Below are 20,792 nucleotides of genomic sequence, written 5' to 3' on the forward strand. Positions count from 1 at the left end.
AGTTTGGACGGATTTTTTTCCACACACTTTTTCCATGGGCAGATTTTGTTTTTGTAGATTTTCCCTTCGTTTGTCTCCACCTTGCATAGTAGTACCGAGGATATATGTAAGCTTTAGTTTTACATCTGAGTTTTTTACGTCAAGCATTTTTTCCCCAAAATCTTACATACAATCATAGACCCTTGGGTCTATGATACAACCACCCCAAGATATTAAATGGTCCGCCCCTTAGCCTGTTTGGAAACGCGCGAGGTCGTGGAATCCTCAGACCGGAAGGTGTGCCATTGAGTCCGTTTTCTCACATTTCTTTACAAAATATTTGCTACAATGTTCGATGATTAGTAATCTGGAATGACAGCTGGAGAAAAATGATGTGATTGGACAAAAGTTTCCACGGGGATCCTGTCGTATAGGCAACGCCTCTGGTGGGACTCGAGATTGGATCAAAGTTTGTCGTAACACGGATCATTTGAATCGAAACCTCTGTGCGATCGTCATGTCGGTAAAAGTTCGTATCGGGGGTGAGGTGTTGCAGCTCCCACTTCCCCTCCACACATCGAGATTAAACGTTTTGACCGGGAACACATTTAATGAGAGGACAATGTATCTCGTTTCCGACGAAACAACTGACTCTGGGCGAAAGGTGCATTGGCAAACGGAGGCGGGCCTATTTGAAATTCCTGAATCGGAGCTTGACACAACATATGAAGTTCGGGGGATAATACCGACGAGTGGATCGTCAAGTCCGAGTCGACACAATCTCCCAGCCACGACAGTTACTAGTAACAGTAACAACACTGAAACTGGTACACCACCGGCAAACATGTTTTACCAGCGACCTCAGTCGTCAAGACAAGGAGGGGTACCGCCACCCGGCACCTTGGCTAACATCGGGGCAAGCACAAGTTCGCAAAATCGACGTCAAGAGTCCAGTGTAACTAAGGCAGTAACATATCTGCAGTTTGAAGAAATGGTTTTGAAAGACACTGAGGTAATCCCCGTCTCAGTAACAGCAAGTTCCTGCGGAATAAATGTTGTTGTGAAAAGCTGAAAGGCGAGTTGGGTTTGGATGAAAACCTGAAAATGCTTGACAGGAATTACATCCCACTGAGAGAAACTCAGGCTACACAAAGTAAGTATTGAAAATCGCATTTTTTTTACTCTAGGGCAGCTTTGGAAGACATTATTCCGAGTTATTCCTAGTGAAGTATGCATACTTTTTGCGAAGACTTCCTGAAGTTATAAGCGTAGGTAATATTGGACCGATTCACCGTTACGCAGCGTTAGACTGCAAGCAAAATATCTGCGGTATACCCGAGCCCACTTCGTATAGTATGTGTGTTTATTTGTACAAATTGATTTTTTAATTTTTTTTCCGATATAGAGCTATCGTACTGGAGTAGCGCAAGGAAACTTTACGTCATTTCTGTCTCGGACTTCGAGGTTTTGAAACTACAGCGCAGTGGAGGCAACAAAAGAAAGTCCAGCGAGCTAGATGACATAAGAACAGTTTTGGAGTCTGTCAAGAGGCAGTTACACGTAAGTCCTTTAGCGAGATTAATAGCCGACAATGTGCTACACATTTTCTGGCACACTTGTACATTGTACTTTAATACCGAGGGAAAAAATTCGTGACATTATTTGGCCAACCATTTTTTCACACTGAAATCAAAGAATAAATGTAGAAATATGCGTAGGCTAAATGTCAACATTCGCTTTACCATTTACATTAAAATTGGACCAAATTTCATATCTTGAATTTGTTCTCTTTAGCAGCCTAGGATTTTTAGCTCACGTGGGTCACACACGTGAGCTAATGTTTCAGCAATGTCTGTCTGTCTGTCTGTCTGTATACACGATATCTCAAGAACGGCTGAACAGATTTAAGCCAAATTTGGTACACAGGTTCAGATCACAAATGGCAAGAACTGAAAAGGTTTTGGTGGGTGTGGCTTGCATATTAATGAAATTATCAAAGATTTAATTTTTTGATATAATGGTTTCCTATGGAGACATAAATGACAGTGTTGACATATATCAAGAACTACTGCACAAAAGTTCAAGAAACTTCATACTGATGTCAGTCTCATAACATTATGATGATGTTATAAGTGTCATGTCAATAATCTGCTCATTTGCATATTTAATGAACTTTTGTAATTAGCGATAACTCGGAAACTACTGCACCAAATTTGATGAAACCTGCTACTAGTAACGATCTTGTAGACATCTGACTGTACTGTGAAGCATTGTGGACTGTAAAGTAAACTAACTGCTCATTTGCATATTTAATGAAGTTCTATAATTAGGGACATAACTCAGAAACTACTGCAACAAATTCGATGAAACCTGCTACTGGTAAAGGTCTTATAGACATCTGACTGTACTGTGAAGCATTGTGCACTGTAAAGTTAACTAACTGCTCATTTGCATATTTAATGAAGTTTTGTAATTAGAGACATAGCTCAGAAACTGCTGCACCAAATTGATGAAACCTGCCACTGGTACAGATCTAATAGACATCTGACTGTACTGCGAAGCATTATACAGTGTGAAATCAAATAACTGCTCATTTGCATATTTAATGAAGTTTTGTAATTAGAGACGTAACTCGGAAACTACTGCACCAAATTCAATGAAACCTGCCACTGGTACAGATCTAATAGACATCTGACTTTACTGTGAAGCATTTTACAGTGTACAATTAACTAACTGCTCATTTGCATATTAAAGAAGTTTTGCAATTAGTGACATGACTCGGAAACTACTTTACCGAATGTGATTAAACCTGCTACTGGTATAGAGTTGACAGATATCTCTGTACTGTAATGCATTGAGCATTATCAAATTATACTGCAATAGAAGATGCTGTACTTCATATTTACTTACATTCTCTTGTGTATTACTCATTTTTCAAAACACGTGAGCATATTCAGTTCATATCTTGTATTCTGAATTAAGGAAGTATGCACCTTGAAATCTAAGTTTCCCAGATCGTCTAAAAATTTCAGCTATTGACTGTATATTGCCTAAGGTGGTTGTTCATAAAAAAACAATATAGGGTCACCCGGCTATATTTTGAAGAAAAGCGCCCTCTATTAGGCAAGAGTTCTAGTTCAACACATTTTACTCACAATAGTATAAAACCATCCAAAAAAAAAAAGAATTTTGTCCGTGATGTGACGTTTTCCCCACTATTTTTAGTTGTCCGAGGGGACTTATAGAGTGCCTTCTGTCTGTGCGTGCATGCATGCATGCGTCTTTTCACACAGATATCTCAGACATGGTCTGGGTCAATTTCTTTCAAAGTTTGTACTAGGATAGTACCCTACCCCATACAGATGCACGTCAATTGTTTCAAAATGCGATTAAATTTGGCCATGTTAGAGGAAGTTTTAGTTTCACTCTCCATAGACTTGCATGTATGAGCACCTCTGGACTTTTGGAATAAATTTACTCTTGATCTGAATCTGAAAATAACTGACTTTGACCATATACTTTACCATGTCAGATAGGGTGTACGTTCATGCAGATGTCTCAGACATTCCGTGGTCAGTTTGTTTCTGGGTGTTTATGACAGACACCTGGCTTTTGAGTGTGACATTGAGCAGCCTTTTGTTAATTATAGCTTATTTGCATATTCAATGAATTTAACAACTCCTGCTGTAAATTCAATTAAACTTGCTGGAGATATTTGTTTGTGTACATGTTAAACTGTATCAAGAAACTTTTCAGATAACGAAATAATCAAGGTACATTTTACCTTAAGAATAACACGAACTTCAGCACAGCAACTTGTCAGCCACCGTATTTCTAATCAATACAGCAAATGGGAATTGTGAATTGGGTAAAATACTGAATGTAGTGTTGGTTTTCCCGAGTAAGAAAGCGACCTCAATGACAAAACTTCTAGTTATCAATGTTAACAGAAAATCGAAATTAGAAATTGGCTCTGTGTGTTATACTGAATTCATTGGTACCCGAAATGGTTAAGGTTAGCGTACTTGGAACTGGCCGTTTGTCTTCATTTTTGCGACTCTTAGACACTCCATATAAAACCTCACATATTTTGATCATGTTTAAAAATACATGTATCGACACATGTAACATTTCGTGATGTATGCCTAGGCTATGGAAGTATAGCTTAACAGACATTTTTTCAAATGCTGTAATCAAAATAAAATCTTTGAATGTATCATGTTGGGAAGTAACTTTAGCTGAATTTCTGCTCTGTGTATGGAATAGACGGTTCTTCGTGATCTAATAAAGTAATAAATTATTGTATTTTACAGTCTACATCTGGAACACACGCAGGTAGTTCGACATCCGACAATATACTTGGAATATCGTGCATGATTTGTCTTGACAAACCCGATTTCCCTCTGTACTTCTGTCCTGGAACCTGTAACAGGATTATTGGCTGTATGAAGTGCGTGCTGCCATTAGAGTCCTGCCCCCAGTGTAGAGAACCAATTCCAGAGAATCCTCCTCACGTGCGTGGTATAGATCATTTGGCAGATGAGGGAGGATATGATGTGTCCTCCGAAGAGACACTGTCCGCTGCATTGGCCCAAAGGTTTCAGACAGAGTCACACCCACATGTAGTGGAAATAGATGATGATTCTAGTGATGATTTTGTTGAAACCAGAAATCAGTAAACATATTAGTCAAGTCAATCTACGAGATTTTGGCACCTTACCCACCACAAATTGCAACAGAATTTTTTTCTTCAGAATGCATTTAAGAGAGGTACCCAGAACAACATATCAAAAGTTTACTCGAATCTACCTTGGGGAAATATGTCTAATTTGCATAAATCAAATATGGCTGCCAGCCATCCGACAAAATAACATAATTGGCCATATATCACATGTTAAACAAGCTATTTCAGTGATTTCAAAGTCTGACACTAGTTATTTGGCTCTGGAATCATTTTTGAGGTATAATGTTTCATATAGTCACTTCATTAATTTGCATAATTCCAATATGGCGGCCAGCGTTCCTACAAAATATATTTTCGGTCATATACCACGTATTAAACCAGCTATTTCAGTGATTTCAAAGTTAAAAGTATATTTGTTTGGCATGGACAAACAATTTTTGAGATGCAATGATTTCCATAGGTACTTCGTTAATTTGCATAAATCCAATATGGTAGTCAACGTAGCTACAAAGGACAATTTCTGTCATATACCCTTTGAGCGCCGGTCTATTTTTGTTAACTTTATAAAATGTACCACAGTCATTTTATCAGCTATTTTGCCAACATTTTGATAAAAAACTGTAGCTGATGAAAAATGATATCCATTTGGTCCAAAATTATGAAAAAAACGTACAGAAAAGTTAACAGAAATTGGTAAAATATTGCATAAAATTTTGGTCAAAACAGTACAGTAGTCAAAGGGTTAAACAAGCTATTTCTGTGATTTCAAAGTTAAAAGTGTATTTCTTTGGCATAGACAAAAATTTTCAAGATGCAATGATTTGCATAGGTACTCCCTAATTTGCATAAATCAAATAGGGTGGCCAACATACCTACAAAAGACATTTTCTGTCATATACCACGTATTAACCCTTTGAGCGCCTGTCTATTTTTGTCAACTTTATAAAATGTACTACAGTCATTTTAATTTTTCTGCTATTTGCCAAAATTTTGATAAAAAACTGTAGCTGATGAAAAATGATATCCATTTGGCCCAAAATTATAAAAAAACATACAGAAAAACTCACAGAAATTGGTAAAAATATTTCATTAAAATTTTGATATAAAAATTACAGCAAAGGGTTAAACAAGCTGTTTCTATGATTTCAAAGTTAAAAGTATTGCGTTTGTTTGGAAAAACAATTTTTGGGTTGCAATGATTTGCGTTTGCACTTTGTTAATTTGAATGAATCCAATAGGACGGCCAATATACCTACAAAAGATTTTTTCTGTCATATATCACGTATTAAACAATCTATTTCAGCCGTTTTGAAGTTTAAATATATTTCCTGAACATAAAGTATCACCTTTAGCAGTTCAATGTTTTTAAAAGACACTTAATACCATTCACAAATTAAATATGGCTACCAAATTAATACCCAAATAGCTTCTAATATAAATAGGGTTCTGGTAGAGTTTTTAGCAATAGGAGTATCAAGAAAAACTGTTAAGAAGGTACTGCACCCAACAAAGCGTATTGTGCTCCAAAAAAAAATTGCAAATATTCATCCAATTTTGATTAATTTGTTAACCCAAGATTAAAAATTGGTCAGGTCCACCTTTCAGCTTGGCAAGCAGTCGTAAGTTGCATGATATAGAAGTGTTAATGTATACAAATGTATTCACCCGATTTCCTGCTTCCCTTTTATCCCAATTTCAAGATTTCCAAAGCATTTAACTCCAGTCTGGCTGGGTCAAACTTTCTGAAATTTTCACATCATGTTCTTTAAATGCTATAAAACAAAACAAATATTTTATTTACCGTAAAATTCTTACATTTTGAATAAGAGGCATTTTTATTTTGCTAATCATGATTTTAAGCACTTTTTTGAATGTCAGTCTTTCAACCCATGCCATATTAGAATGAGGATAGATAATGAAAAATAAAATTGTCGTTTTTTTCTACATATACTCTTGTTTCAAGTGAAGTATTACATTTTACAAAGTAGTTTCTATGGGTTTCCTTGTCATCTTAGACAAGAAATATTCCTTTGAAAAAAACTGTGTTGGCAACGTGCAGCTCCATCTTATGTCCTTGAACATTTATTTTTAAAAATGTGGAAAATATACTATAAATTTACTTACAATAACGATCCATTTAAGAATAAAAGTTTATTTTACTAGGTGTTTATGATACCTGAATTTGTTAACATGCTCCATTAATATATTGTATTTTGAAAGAGTGTTACCATGAATTTGGTATAAATTACATATCTGACTTCCGAACGGATTAAAAGACATATATGTTGATGTGCTTTTACTATTGAGATGTAAGAGAGTCATGCAATTTTAATTATTTTGTGATTTTTCTATATATGACAACCGTTAATGATTGTTAGTCATCTAATAATAATCTCTCTCTCTCTGAATATAACATTAGATTCATCTGTGTACGGCATTATTTGTGATTTTTATAGATGTTTTATAGTCTACAGTGTCAAAACATGTAATCTTTAATGTTTACTGTTTTAAAAAAGTCGTGTACAAAATCCTTAGTTTTTAATTTAGACTGCCCCCCTTCTTATGGACGGGTGCATCTTTGTACATCCCCCAAGATGATAGGCAAGAATTCATCACATGTAACAGCAAAAATACAATAAAAATAAACACAACAAAGATAATAAAAATGCAGAAACAAAAAATAGTGTGATCAAAAATAACAAATGACACAATACAGACAAATTAAAACTTAGCGCTGTTGCCAAACAATGTCAGACTCTTAAAAACTTGATCAACACGCAAACTCACAAAAATTGAAAACTGCATGCTTATATAGCGAAGGTTTAACATTAATTCAAACAACTCATCAGCCCAACAGAATCCAACTGTTACACGATACAAACATGTACATCTGGAAAAATGACACTTGGAAAAACGACTCCTGGTGTACTTGTTTGTATTGTGTAATAGTTGGATTCTGTGTTTGGATTAATTATAAGCCTTTGCTAAAGCATGCAGTATTCAGTTTTTGTGAGTTTGCGTGTCCTTAAAGTTTTTATGAATTTGACATTGTTTGCAATAGTGCTAAGTTTTAATTTGTGCGTATTATGGCATTTTTTTCATTTGGTCATATCATTTTTCTGTTTTTTTAGCTTTGTTGTGTTTATTGTATTTTTGCTGTTAAGTGTAATGACTTCTTGCCTATCATCAAGGGGGGTCTTATAAAGATGCGCCCATCCATAAGAAAGGGGTTCAACTTAAATTAAAAACTTAATTATAAGATGTTGAACACGTCTTTTTTAACAGTAAACATTACAGATTACATTTTTTGACACTGTACAATGTTAAACACCCATACAAATTACAAAATGCCGTACACAGATGAACCCAATGTTATATTCAGAAAGAGAATATATTATTTAGAAGACTAACAATCATTAACAGTCGTCATATATAGAAAATCAAATTTTAAAATAAATGTCCAAGGACAACAGTTTCTTCTCGATAGATTCCTAGTGCTAAAACCTATATCAAACCCTTATTTATATTAGAAGCTATTAAGAGATGGACATTAATATGGCAGCCATATTTAATTTATGCAAATTACCAAAGGGCCTTTGTGAACATTGAACCACTGAAAGTGTTCCTTCATGTACAAGAAAAATATTAAAACTTTAAAATCACTGAAATAACTTGTTTAATGTGTGGTATATGACCGACAATGTCCTTTGTAGAAATGTTGGCCACCATATTGGATTTATGCAAATTAGCAAAGTGCCAATGCAAATCATTGCATCTCGAAAATCGTTTGTTCATGCCATAGAAATATACTTTTAACTTTGAAATCACTGAAATTGCTTGTTTAATACATGGTATATGACCGAAAATGTCTTTTGTAGGAATGTTGGCCGCCATATTGGAATTATGCAAATTAGTGAAGTGCCTATATGAAACATTATACCTCCAAAATGATTCCCCGAGCCAAATAACTAGTGTCAGACGTTGAAATCACTGAAATAGCTTGTTTAACATGTGATATATGGCCAATTATGTTATTTTGTCTAATGGTTGGCTGCCATATTTGATTTATGCAAATTGGGCATATTTCCCCAGGTGGATTCGAGTAAACTTTTAATATGTTGTTCTGGGTACCTCTCTAAAATGCATTCTGAAGAAAAAAATTCTGTTGCAATTTGTGGTGGGTCTAACCCTATTTTGACCGGACTATAATGTGAATCTGATAGTGTAAGGGTCCAAGATGGCTTTCATATATGGAGGAATTTTTTATGCTGTGTCAAACCTGGAAATTTATGTTCCGGTGTTACTTTGAATTACTGACTGAAAAAAAAAAACCTTGTCAGTGTTAAGGCGATACTGAAGGATTAAGGAACTCATGCGTTGCTAAAGATAGAAACCTTCTAAAGGCGCACACATGCAAGTACAAAATCTTACTGTTCCGTTGTTTTCTATGGATTTTATGCTCCTGATATTTTGAAAATTTTCAAAACCTTTCAACTCTCAATTTTCAATCAATTCAGTCCATATTTGGTAGAATTATTGAAGTCAATAAGGAGAATATAGATAAGCATGCTTTTGTAAAACTTCATTATCGTTTATGAGATATTGCCATAATACCCTTCAAAATTTCATAAAATTAAACAGCGAATATTCATCATTTCAAATATTGCTCCTGCCTGAACAGACAGCCTAATCCATGCTAGGGGCTATCAGCAGGTATTTCATGTATTAAATTCTGAAGTTTTGGAAAATTCTGTGCAAATTTGTTGGAGCTGATAGGGTTTGAAATACTTTTGTTGTCATTTGCATATTTCTGACGTCACGCGTCTTAAGTGTTATAGAAGTGATTCACATTTTTTTCAAGTTGTCAATGTTGTGTTACTATTATTATACACTGTTTTCAAGTTCTTGTTGTTGAAGTATTCATGTTGTCATCTTGCCAAGTTTATCTTGGAATTGAGCACATCCTGTATACTACATACCAGTAGTTGCCAGTATTTTCACTGACTTTTCAAAGCCCAATGATTTTATCAGTAGATATGATGAACATAACAGTGAATGGGATTGCCTGGCTAGAATTGATCTTCACAAATAGAAATGTAAATTGGAGAAATATTCAGAGACGTGCAAGTGTTGCAACATAACCTTTGCAATTGTGGACTTTTTTCAAGTTTTGGGGAAGGAAAAATTATGGAGGTTCCAGGAATATGTTGTTGAACAAAAAACTGCTGTGAATGATCAGTGTTAACCATGCAATACTTTCAGAAAAACACAAAGTGGATAAAAAAATACTGAGATGAGTAGTGATTACATAATCATTCTTTATCAATGAGCTTGCCACAATTTATTGTTGTCGTCAATCATGCTGACTAAGTTATCAAAAACTGAAACTATGAACATTTCAAAACTAGTGGATAACTTCACTATATACGTGTAGTCTGCAATTATGTCACACGGAATGTATTAAAGAATTGCATTCTTTTGCATAATAGTGAGACACTTACTGTACTTTATATCTCTTCAAAGTTGCATTAAAGATGAGTATATTCTCATTTTCTTGTTAGCGTATGACTTCTTTGCATTAGAGTCTTAATAACAGGCTGATGACAAGGCCCTGGCAACTTCAAATTTAGCAAAGTCACAATCAGTAATGTGTCATCGTGTCTTGTCAAGTAACAAATGCTATTTACGGCTTAGGGGCATCACTGATGAAATGTGATCTAAAATTCTAGATGAACTTTGAAGCCCCTTTAAACTCTATATAGGCTGATGCTAAATTATGAATCTTGTCGACAAGGGCAGGCGTAGGACGCCCTCTGGTGGACAAAACGATGTCGCTGAAGTTAATTTCGGGTTTGAGACACTGAAAGTAGATGAACATTCTCAGCGACGCCATTAATTGATTTCATTGTATAATCGAGTACATACGTATAAGTACAAATGATCCTTTAGTCTTCAATGCGTAACCATTAGAGCTCCACTGTCAGTGATGCGGAGGTTATCAGATAGGTGGACTGTCTGTCAACATTCATCGTCTTCTCTGAAACCCCTGGTCAAATTGCTTTGAAATTCAGTATGCAGCTACCTTAGAATGGCCTTAGTACCGTACAAATTGTGGTGAAATATATTTTGGGTGGGAAAGCTTTTGCTGTTTGTGGTCAAAATCATTTTGTCTGAAACTCAGATTGCTCTGAAATTTATTATGCAGGTTCTTAAAGTGGCAGTCCCACTTTGTATTAGTTTTAAAACGCATTATTTTAATGCCAAAGGTCGAAATTTGACATTTCTACTACGCCCGGATCGTGCGATATCAATAAAACGTGTCGAAAAATTTGAATTCTGGTGGCCCACCTATATGCAGTTTCCGAACATCGAACGTTCGGCACAGTGGCCGTTGTCAACGAAGCTAGGGGGTACATGTACATATGCGTTCTTCTCGCGCGTTCGAATCGAACACACAGTGCGCGATAAGAACTCTGCATGGAGCAGGGGGGATGTGCACGAGAGGGCGCTATTGCGTTGATCGAACGCATGTACCGTCAGTCCGTCGCGATACGTCGTAGTGAAAACTTCCGGGTTGTCGTAGGCCAAAGTGAAAATATGTTGTGCAAACTCCAGCATTGCGGTTTCTGCCTAGACTTTCCTTGACTTTGCTCTCCGTCCGAGACTCTTTCCATCAGAAGAGCTCCGTAAATCTTTACTCTTACTCATTTTTTGCTCATTTTTGTACTTTGGCCAACGGCCCGGAGCTCGTGACCACACGGACGCAATGTTGTCATCTTACGTCACGGTCGCCTGATTCGAACTTGGGCGCACGAGACGTAGTATAGTAGAAGTACTTTACGTTGCCGAAATTGCATATTAATTAGGTAACTTTAGACATCAGGGGCGACTAAATAAGGGTGGAGCAATTTGGAGCAATCATTTTAGACGGAAATCTGACAATTTGTCTACAACATACTTCAGTATTGAGACTTGCGGTATTAAAATAAAGTAGAAAACTGCATGTTATCAACATCTCTTCATCGTCGTACAACGTAATCGGCCAATCTGAAAAGGAGGGTTAACATGAAAACAACTCTACAATTTCGTGTTGGTTGTGTCCCAAAGTACTTGCAATTGGAATCTGGAGTGAAATTCAAAATAATTAGAAGAAATTCTGAGAAAAAAATCGAGATTTTATACTCGTGAATTATTCATATTATGCAAATTAACCAATATTTTAAGCCAATCACGTCGTGCACATCCCCCCCCTGGCATGGAGAATGCAGTGTACCCGCTCACGTCACTCACTAGGATAGCGTTAAACACAAAATCGAACCTTCGGGGTATTTCGAGTTAAAATCGGAAACGATCGTATACGCTCGGAAATAACATATTTTTATTGATATCGAACGATCCGCGCGTAATTGAAATGTCAAATATCCATTTTTGCATTAAAATAACGCGTCGCAGGATTGGAAGGGGGTTTCTATTTTTCGAAAAAAAATTAAGAACATCTCAGAAATGACATCCCTATGCTTTGAAAGTTCGCATGCAACTTCGTAGGGTTGACCTTAGTCAGTTTGTTCAAAATGTGGTGAAATTTGCATACTTGTCGTCTGGGGGCATTTTACCTGTTTTATAATAAAACTCAATTCAGTCAAACTGTAATCAAATTGTCCTGAAGTAATAACATTTAAACATCTCCAGACATCTAAAAGTTACTTTACACACGTCAGTTGGTGCAAATATGTAGCTGGTCATCACAACCTGCATACTATTCCTGTTATCAAGTCACCTCACCATTTCTGCAACTTATGATAGTGGAGTCCATCGGTTGTTTGTTTTCAACATACAATTTCTTCAAATTTTGACAAAACGATTCTTTTCCAAGATGCACTGGCAATATCAATACAAACTAAATATGCAGCATGCCTTGCATTTATTTTTAATTGCAAGTAGGTAAATTTATGACTCAAAAGCAGCAAAATAACTAGACTTCAAAATGCAAAGTTACATTCGGTCACTCGAACAAAAATCTGAATTTGTCTGAGACTGAATTCGAAACCAAAAGTAAATCAGAGCGATTTATTAAGGGGGCGAGTAACCAAGGACGCCGATTTTTGTCAGATTTTCGTTTTTCACATAATTCGGTGGCTTCGATACGTGTCTTGGTAATGGCAATAACCTTTTCTTCAAAACGTATTTCCAAACAGAAATTATTGAATGAAAAAATATTTTGATCATCAACACACCTCATATGAGTACAATCTGCATTGTTATTGTTGAAAGTGTAATCTAGTCCGGACCAGAATTTAATTATCAACAATAACAACGGTTATTCCACATGTATAGGCTACATTGGCAAGCAGAATACTGGACATTTGAGCATTATCTTTAATTTGGCGTGCGTTTTAATGTCAAGAATGCTATTCTTGTTGTATCGGTGACTTTTCAAGACATCTAGGTCGCGATATGTTACACCCCGAATTAAAATTACGGGGAGAATTTGAAGTTTTGATCACTTCTGGTGTCTTTTGCAACATTTCCATACATCTGTCGTAAAAATTGACTCCCCTTCCCACCATTCATTCATATAACAGATCGGAACCCCCCCCCCCCCAAAAGAAAAACAAACAACTTCTTTGTTAAAGTCAACACCCCCCCCCCCGTGAAAAGCGAATGTTCCCTTAGTCCAGTTCATTGTCAAAAAACTGCTTTGTTAAAGTTAATAGTTTAATTCCCAGCCCTCACCCAAACAACGCCTATTAAACTGGTACTAGACTGAAAGATTCAGTCGTGTGCGGGCGCTCTGCTCATGCTAATCCATTGACGTAAGCCAATTGGGGATTTTATCAGTTGGCCAACATCGCTCGAAATGCAGAAACGACGTCATTTTGTTATGATTTCGCAGGCATTCTTATCGTACTACATGTAAGAATTAGTACTGATTGACTCTAAATCCCATTTGTATATTTAATCACTTTTAAAATAAGGCATGGCGTGTGCAGGAGCTCTGCCCGACGGTTGAATCTTTCAGTCTATATCAAAATATATTGTTAAGGTGGCACTGCATGAAACACGGCGATTTCGGTCTAATTTCACACATTCGGACAAGTTTGGTTGTCTTGCTCTTACACTACAGTAGCAAAGACATCTTGGTCAATAATGTAACTGACTACTATAAACCTCTTTTTTGCATGTAATGTTGACATGTCCACGTGATGTTTGCATTGTTTATTTGTTATGCAAATTTGTGCACCAGTAGGAAAATGTTAAATTTTCGCCCCACTTTTGAATGAATTTAACTTCGCTCAGCGTAGGTCAAATTGCTCGAAATTTCAAAAGTAATTTTATATGTATCCTACACCAAAATGGTATTTTTGTTTGTCGTTAACACGATCAGAGCAAAAATAATCATGCATTTAGTTTCTCTTATCAAGGCCTTTTCCGCGATTTTTGACAAGTCAATCTTTCGAAAGCTGTCAATCAGCAAGAAGAGCAGATATCGCAAAACAAAAATACACTTTTTCCTTCATAAACTCAATTTTAAAATAAAATTTTAATTTTCAATAAGACCCTTCAAGTTTTTGACTTAAATTAAACTGTATGACATAATACCAAATTTAAGTTTTTACCCCCAAAACTCACCCACCTCAGTTATTGAATAACATTTTGCCAAGTTATAAAACCTCAGATATTCAGCTTTCTAAAACCCATCTTTTATAAGAAATGTTGCTTTGAAACAAGCGTGCTGGTTGCATGCAGTGCCCCGTGTACCTTTATTTTATCCAATATCATACAGAATTTTGAAGCCCGGGTTGAATAATTATATCTGTTTATGACGCGTCTTACCACACTTGTCGTTTGCAACCGATTCTCACTTCCTTCGCTTGAGTCGAAATTGAATTATTTCATTTTCAGGATACCTACAAACTTTTAATACGGTGTAATTGGTGGCTAAAGCCACTGAGAAAGTTAGTTTTTTTAACTGGACTGTAGATCGTTTTGATAGAAAGTAGATCCGCACTCACTGCAAATCAAGAAACTGCTTGATAAGTGGTTCTTTTTATGCACATCAAGACGATGAGAAATTTATTCTTCTCATTTAATTATGCAAATCAAGAGGTCTGGTAACTATGCAAATCAAGAAAAACCATCAAATTGAGTCCATGAAAATATTATTCCACAAGGAACGGAAGTCTATGATGTTTCGATCTTCTCAAAACTATACCTAAAAATGACATTTCTCCATAATACAATTATTGAAAAATGCAAATATCTAAATAACTGTACTAATAGAACGTGTTCTCTTTGTGAAATCACCCGTGTAGGAATAATCACAGTTCTTGATAAGAGGGACTGTTAAATAACTGAAAGTTCACCAAACCCAACTTTAAAGCTGCAGATAGTGCTCATATGACCACACAACTTTAGCCATGTACTGGAACCATAAGACTAACATGAATAGTTCGAAATGTATATAGTGAATCAAAACTCAAAGCACAAGACTGAAATAAGTTATAATGTATGCGAAGATATGCTAGAATAGCTCACCATGACGAATCGATTGAAATAACTTTGAAACATGTCATAGCCCATCTCTCTTTTGTTTTCCTCTAATGGAAAATGACCAAATGGATCTTTTACATATGTAATATGAATTTCGTCCTGTATGAATATGAAGTTTACGCCTGATTGACTAGAATAAACAAATGAAACGACAAAAGGCTTTATTTCCTTCATTACCACCATTTAGGTTTTCAATTTCAGTATTCGATGCGAAAAGATAGTTCTCCTGGTGCTTATTCACCCCTACTCCTATTACAGTGTAATTTGCTTCTGTTCTCTTCACATGGAACATCGATCTATCACAAAGTTGGCCATCGAAGGTGAAATGTACATCTGGGACAGATATTTTGATACTATTAATCAAAAGTTTAAGCCTTTCACTTTCGAGGTGCATATGCGTATCAAAGCATCAGAAAAGATGCATATATCTTGCAAATACAGGTGAGTTGTAACAATCCGTGGCATTTTCAGGCCAACAACTTTTCATATAGAATTCGAATCACAATTATCCCTACTCGTCCATTCGATGTATATTTGATAAGAATATTAAAACACCTCAACACACAGCGAATCACTGGCCTAGATCAAGGAAAGTGTAATGTAATGAATGAAACGATTGCCGTTTCAAAGGGTTCACAGTCTCCGTTCACCAAACGTCCAAAAATATATTCAAAAGAATGAGCTTGCTGGTGGTGAAGCTGCTCTCGGCGACTGATTTTGTGTTGGTCGTCTTTTAGAGGGTCGTCACCAAAACGGCTCTCCCTGGTTAAACTGCCCCCTGCTCTTTCGTACATAATCACTGCATCGTCGACAGAAGGTATCACATCATCTGTTAAACGTGCAATCCTGTTGTTACCTCTGGCCAAGACATCTGGCACTCGAGAATTGAAACCTGGTATGGGAAAAAATATAACAGTATCAGAGGACATATTATTTCGTTTTTCAGCAACTAATGACGTACTTATATTCTTGACCTAGGACATCCGGGAACTTGCGGTTTGTCACGTCATTTTTGCGTCACGCTGAGGTGAAAACAAATTTTGAAGTGTGGCTTTCTCAATCTTTACATCATCAACATTACGTCGATGATAAACACTAGGGGACGGTCCATTCCACGTTGGGAGGGGTGGTCAGAAACGACAAAATGAGCAGAAAGTTTGGAAAACAAATTCCAGACTTCTCTCTAAAATAAAAAAATATATTCAGAACTTACCGGGTAATAAGACTTCTGCAAAATTCAGAAAAAAATTGTAAATCAATTTTCATTTGAAAAAAAATAAAATTTGAAATATTCAGACGTAAAAAAATTCAGAATCCTATCGTGACCATTCTGTCCTTTGTCACTTAATTTCTTGCTCGCCGTCCTGTATTGTAAATCTCATTTCACCTCATGCAATGCAGGCTTAGCACTACTACATTTGAATTCTTATATGTGTATTACTATGAAGGATGGGACCCCTCCTCACCAAAAGTAGGGGTCCCACTGCAAATTAGAAGTCCGGGAAGCAAAATATGGGGTTAACGCAATCCCTACGCAAATAGTGAGGTGAAAGTGAAGTCATTCCGCGGTCAAGAATATAACGTCATTGTATACGAGTATTTTCGCGGATTAGTACAAATTCGAGCAGTGGGCGAGAATTTCTGCGCTCCGCGAAAATACGAGTATACGATGACGTTAACAGAGAAAAATATCATGGGATTATATGTTTATCACATGAACAGTCTTCTTATGGTATTTTGGAGTTTTGGAGCATTAATCGAGCTTTCTGCAAGGAATTATTACACAGGCAGATCGCATAGAAAACAAGATTCACAAATGCGTTTTGAAATAGAGATTTATTGTTCATTTATCAACAGAATAAAGTAAAATATATCTTTCTGTGGCCAGTTTCATATCCTTGTGGTCATACTGATACGTGCGCTACCCGATCGATCACGAGCTGCCGGTGGTTCACGAAGAGCGGCTATAGTTTTATTACTCACGTTACTGTCCATATGTCCTCTACAATGCAACGGTAATTTATAATGTTGTTGCGTCCGGGAGTTTCGTCTATATAGAATGCACGATGGTTTAACTTTAGCGCCACGTTTGACTTCCAGAAATTTGTTGGCATGAATTGTTGAAAAACAATAGCAGCAGGTTTGCCATGGATTGATGTGCGCGTGTGACGTAGACCAGGGATACGGGGTTTTGATCTGTCATGTCACAAAGGTTGAGATCTGTGCACGTGCCCGTTCATGTGATAACGGTTATTGTGAATTTCGTATGTTTTGGGAAATCTAAAGGAGAAATACCTAGAAATTGCAAATCAATTAAGGTTCCAGTATAAGAAATTGACCATTTTTCGACTCTTTTAATTGAACAATTCTTAACAAGCTCATAACCCCACCAAATTGTATATTTTCTGAAAGCCTGGATAGCCTATAGGAGAACATTTTGTTAACCACAGTGTCACCACTGTTTACATAACTATCATGTGATAGGTAATTTGCATAATCTTTCAAGAATCAGTTTTCCTAATGTTTTGTTTCAATTCAATCTATCTGCCTCAAATTTGCACAAATACAAGCTGTTATAACGCTCTTCCAAAGTGTCTCAGATTTTTATACTTTGCTTACTTTTTTTTTTGTAGCACACTCCGAAAGGAAAAAGACTATTAGTGTGTAAGTTTTTTGTCATAAACAATCTTTTTAGAAGGTTTAAAACAATTCTGAGACACACTTTTAACGATCAGTTTTGATATCTTGTACTCACACAAATTCCAGCCACATATCTTAATTAAAGGATTGAAACAAAACATTCGGAAAATAGATTTTTTGAAAGATTATGCAAATAAACTGTCATGTGACAGTTATGCAAACAATGTGTGACTGTGGTAACCAAATATTCTCCTATGTCTAGGCTTTCAGAAAATGTATAATTTGGTGGTGTGAGAGCTTGTTAACTCCAAGAGAATTGTTCAATTAAAAGGGTAGAATAACGGTCAATTTCTTAAAACGAATCCCAGTTAGTAGAGTTCGCTAAAGTCACAAAGTGCGCGCCCCTGTGAAGCCACTAAAAGCACGGTATATGTCCCTGACTTGGATCGGACTGCAAGGTAATAAATACGTTTTGGATGGGGATGCTTCAGCTCATGGCCAGATCAAAGTGGCCATTACACTTTGGGAGGGGTGGTCAGAAACGGGAAACAAATTTCAGAGCAGAAAGTTTTGGGGAAAAAATCAGACTTCTCTCCAAAATAAAAAAAATATTCAGAACATAACCAGTAATAAAAACTTCTGCAAGATTCAGAAAAAATTGTAAATCTATTTTCATTTGAAAAAAATAAAATTTGAAATTTTCAGACGTAAAAACTTTAAGAATCCGATCGTGACCACCCCTCCCAATTTCTAATGGTCTGTCCCTTATAATATAGGTAAGGATGTGCGAGAACTACGCGCGTGTGGAATTTTTGCTGTTATCATTTACCTGCTTGTGAATTCAGCAAATAATTCACAAACTTAAGTTAGGTGGCGTACATGGCCAACTTTTCTACGCAATTTGTATGTATTGTCATTGAATGATTTTGACAGCTCTTTGAAGATATTCACTTTACCTTCTAGTGGGTGCCTGTTCCATGCTGGCACAAAGCGTTGCAACCCAACTTGAGCAACATTACAGGCGATGAAAGATACACAAAACTTCTCGGTTTCGTTGTACATGTTGATGAGCATTCGTCGCTGCATGCTTATCAAGGCCGCCTTAATATCATAATTCGTCCGCTGGTTGACTTCTGGCCATGCCCTTTCCGCTCGTAGATTTTCTCGCGAACGGGATTGGACATAGGCTGGACAGTCCCGGAAGTTTCGGTAGTCTCGCAACTTGTTTTGAACGAAGTTCATCAAACAGAACTCTCGACCATGATCGATGCGAAGCATGTCCCAAATACCAAACTCAAGTAGTATTTCACGGTAAACTTTGTAAATTACAATCGGGTTTTTGATAGGCATTATCACAGATTTAACGATCTTACGGCTGAAGCCATCAATGAATAAGACGTGAGTAACTCCAAATGCAACAAGTTTTTCGTTTTGGTCTACATGAAGTTTGTGTCCGAAGTACGCTGCATAATACGGCACCGGATTGGTTTGTCTTGCCGTATCGTTTCTTCGTCTTTCGTGAAAATCAGGATGAGACCGTCTCAGGCTGTTTCTAAGGCGAACACGTCCGATCTTTAATCCATTAGCATCTAAATATCCCAGCATTGTTTTGACACCATACGTTGGTCCCACTTCTTGAATTGCGTTAGAAACACGTCGATCAAGTTCGGGACCATTTAAACGCTGAATGTTATGTTTAATGCAATACCTCCGCACACTACGCTCAGATAACCCTCTAACATTCGGGTAGAGACTTTGCAGGTGGCAACTGATGTATTTGTGACTCTTGCCGTTATCAAGAAATGACTGGATGTAAGCACTGTCAAGCGATAGCTTTTCTAAATCCATGGCGAGTATCCGCTTTGCTTCTGTGACTTCTAGTTGTCAGCTAACGTATAGAAAAAGGGTGCTCAAACAGGAAAATATTGGTGTACTTTCACTGCATGTATTATGTCCCGTGGGAAATGATTCCCCTGAACCATACCTATCACTTTTTGTTACTTTTAATCCATTTTGTAACATAACGAGAATCCGCGCTGCGTCTTTCAACAAAATTGTTACATTAATGTCCAGCGGTATTTCTTTGTGTAATTGTGTTGACATTGTACGTGCAGAGAAAACGAACAAAAGGTGAACTCAGTAGTTAACGTTTAAACAAAATTTATTACGAAAATAAAACTTATTGCTAAGTCAGGGATAGAGTACAAGCTTTAAAAGTGTACAGACTACTTATCTCAGCTGGGACGGCAAAGCTCCAGTCTCAGAGTTGTAACAGTCAGTCGGATGAATGAACAGTCCTTTGGCTTGCAGGCTTGAAGCTGCACAAAGTCCACAGTATAAATCCAGCGTTGACAGTGAAGGTCTTGAAAAGTCTTGAGAATGACTACTGCTGGAGTTTAGTAACACACAAGAGACACGATCCCAAAAGTCTGACTGGAAGCTGTGCACGTCCCTTTTATAAAGGCATATAAGAACAATCTAGAACTTTTATTGACATGCTAATTACTGTTCTAAAATTATCTCCCTTACACAACTAATCAACTTTCCAGAACATTCCAAACATGACTAATGAATTCAAGGTTGTGAGGTCATCAAGGGCAGTGACCTTGAGAATGTTCTAGACTAATTGAACTCAGGTCATGATGAGTGTGGGGGAAATGACCTACATAACACACCCCCTCTTCAAAAAAAGAAAATTTTTCAAAGAAAAATCTTTCTTTTACAAATGTAATCTTGAAAAGGATTTAAGTACTCAAATTTTGTTTTACTCTAAAGTAAAATTTCTTGAAAGTGAACAACAATAAAATTTCTTGAAAGTGAACAACAATAATTTCTAAATACGAGAGAGACAGTCTGCAATTAAATTGTCTCTGCCTTTGATATGTCTAATGTCAAGATTAAACTCCTGTAACATTAAACTCCATCTTAGCAATCTCTG

At 36.6% G+C, this 20,792-nt stretch overlaps 2 protein-coding genes across 2 annotated transcripts; one reads left to right on the plus strand and one right to left on the minus strand.

Moving 5' to 3' along the window:
- The first annotated feature begins 1,043 nt into the window (after positions 1-1,043).
- LOC139133640 (uncharacterized) lies at positions 1,044-4,658 on the plus strand. The gene is made up of 3 exons (XM_070700390.1): positions 1,044-1,132; positions 1,385-1,539; positions 4,293-4,658. The coding sequence occupies exons 1-3, from the start codon at positions 1,084-1,086 to the stop codon at positions 4,656-4,658; spliced, it is 570 nt and encodes a 189-aa protein (XP_070556491.1). The 5' UTR covers positions 1,044-1,083.
- Positions 4,659-15,783: 11,125 nt separating this feature from the next.
- LOC139133462 (uncharacterized) lies at positions 15,784-19,945 on the minus strand. The gene is made up of 2 exons (XM_070700072.1): positions 18,811-19,945; positions 15,784-16,106 (listed from the first exon to the last, which is right to left on the minus strand). Exons 1-2 carry the CDS (start codon positions 19,700-19,702, stop codon positions 15,799-15,801), a joined length of 1,200 nt encoding a protein of 399 aa, XP_070556173.1. The 5' UTR covers positions 19,703-19,945; the 3' UTR covers positions 15,784-15,798.
- Positions 19,946-20,792: the final 847 nt, after the last annotated feature.

Source organism: Ptychodera flava, chromosome 5, assembly GCF_041260155.1.
Source record: "Ptychodera flava strain L36383 chromosome 5, AS_Pfla_20210202, whole genome shotgun sequence".
Taxonomy (NCBI): Eukaryota; Metazoa; Hemichordata; class Enteropneusta; family Ptychoderidae; genus Ptychodera; species Ptychodera flava.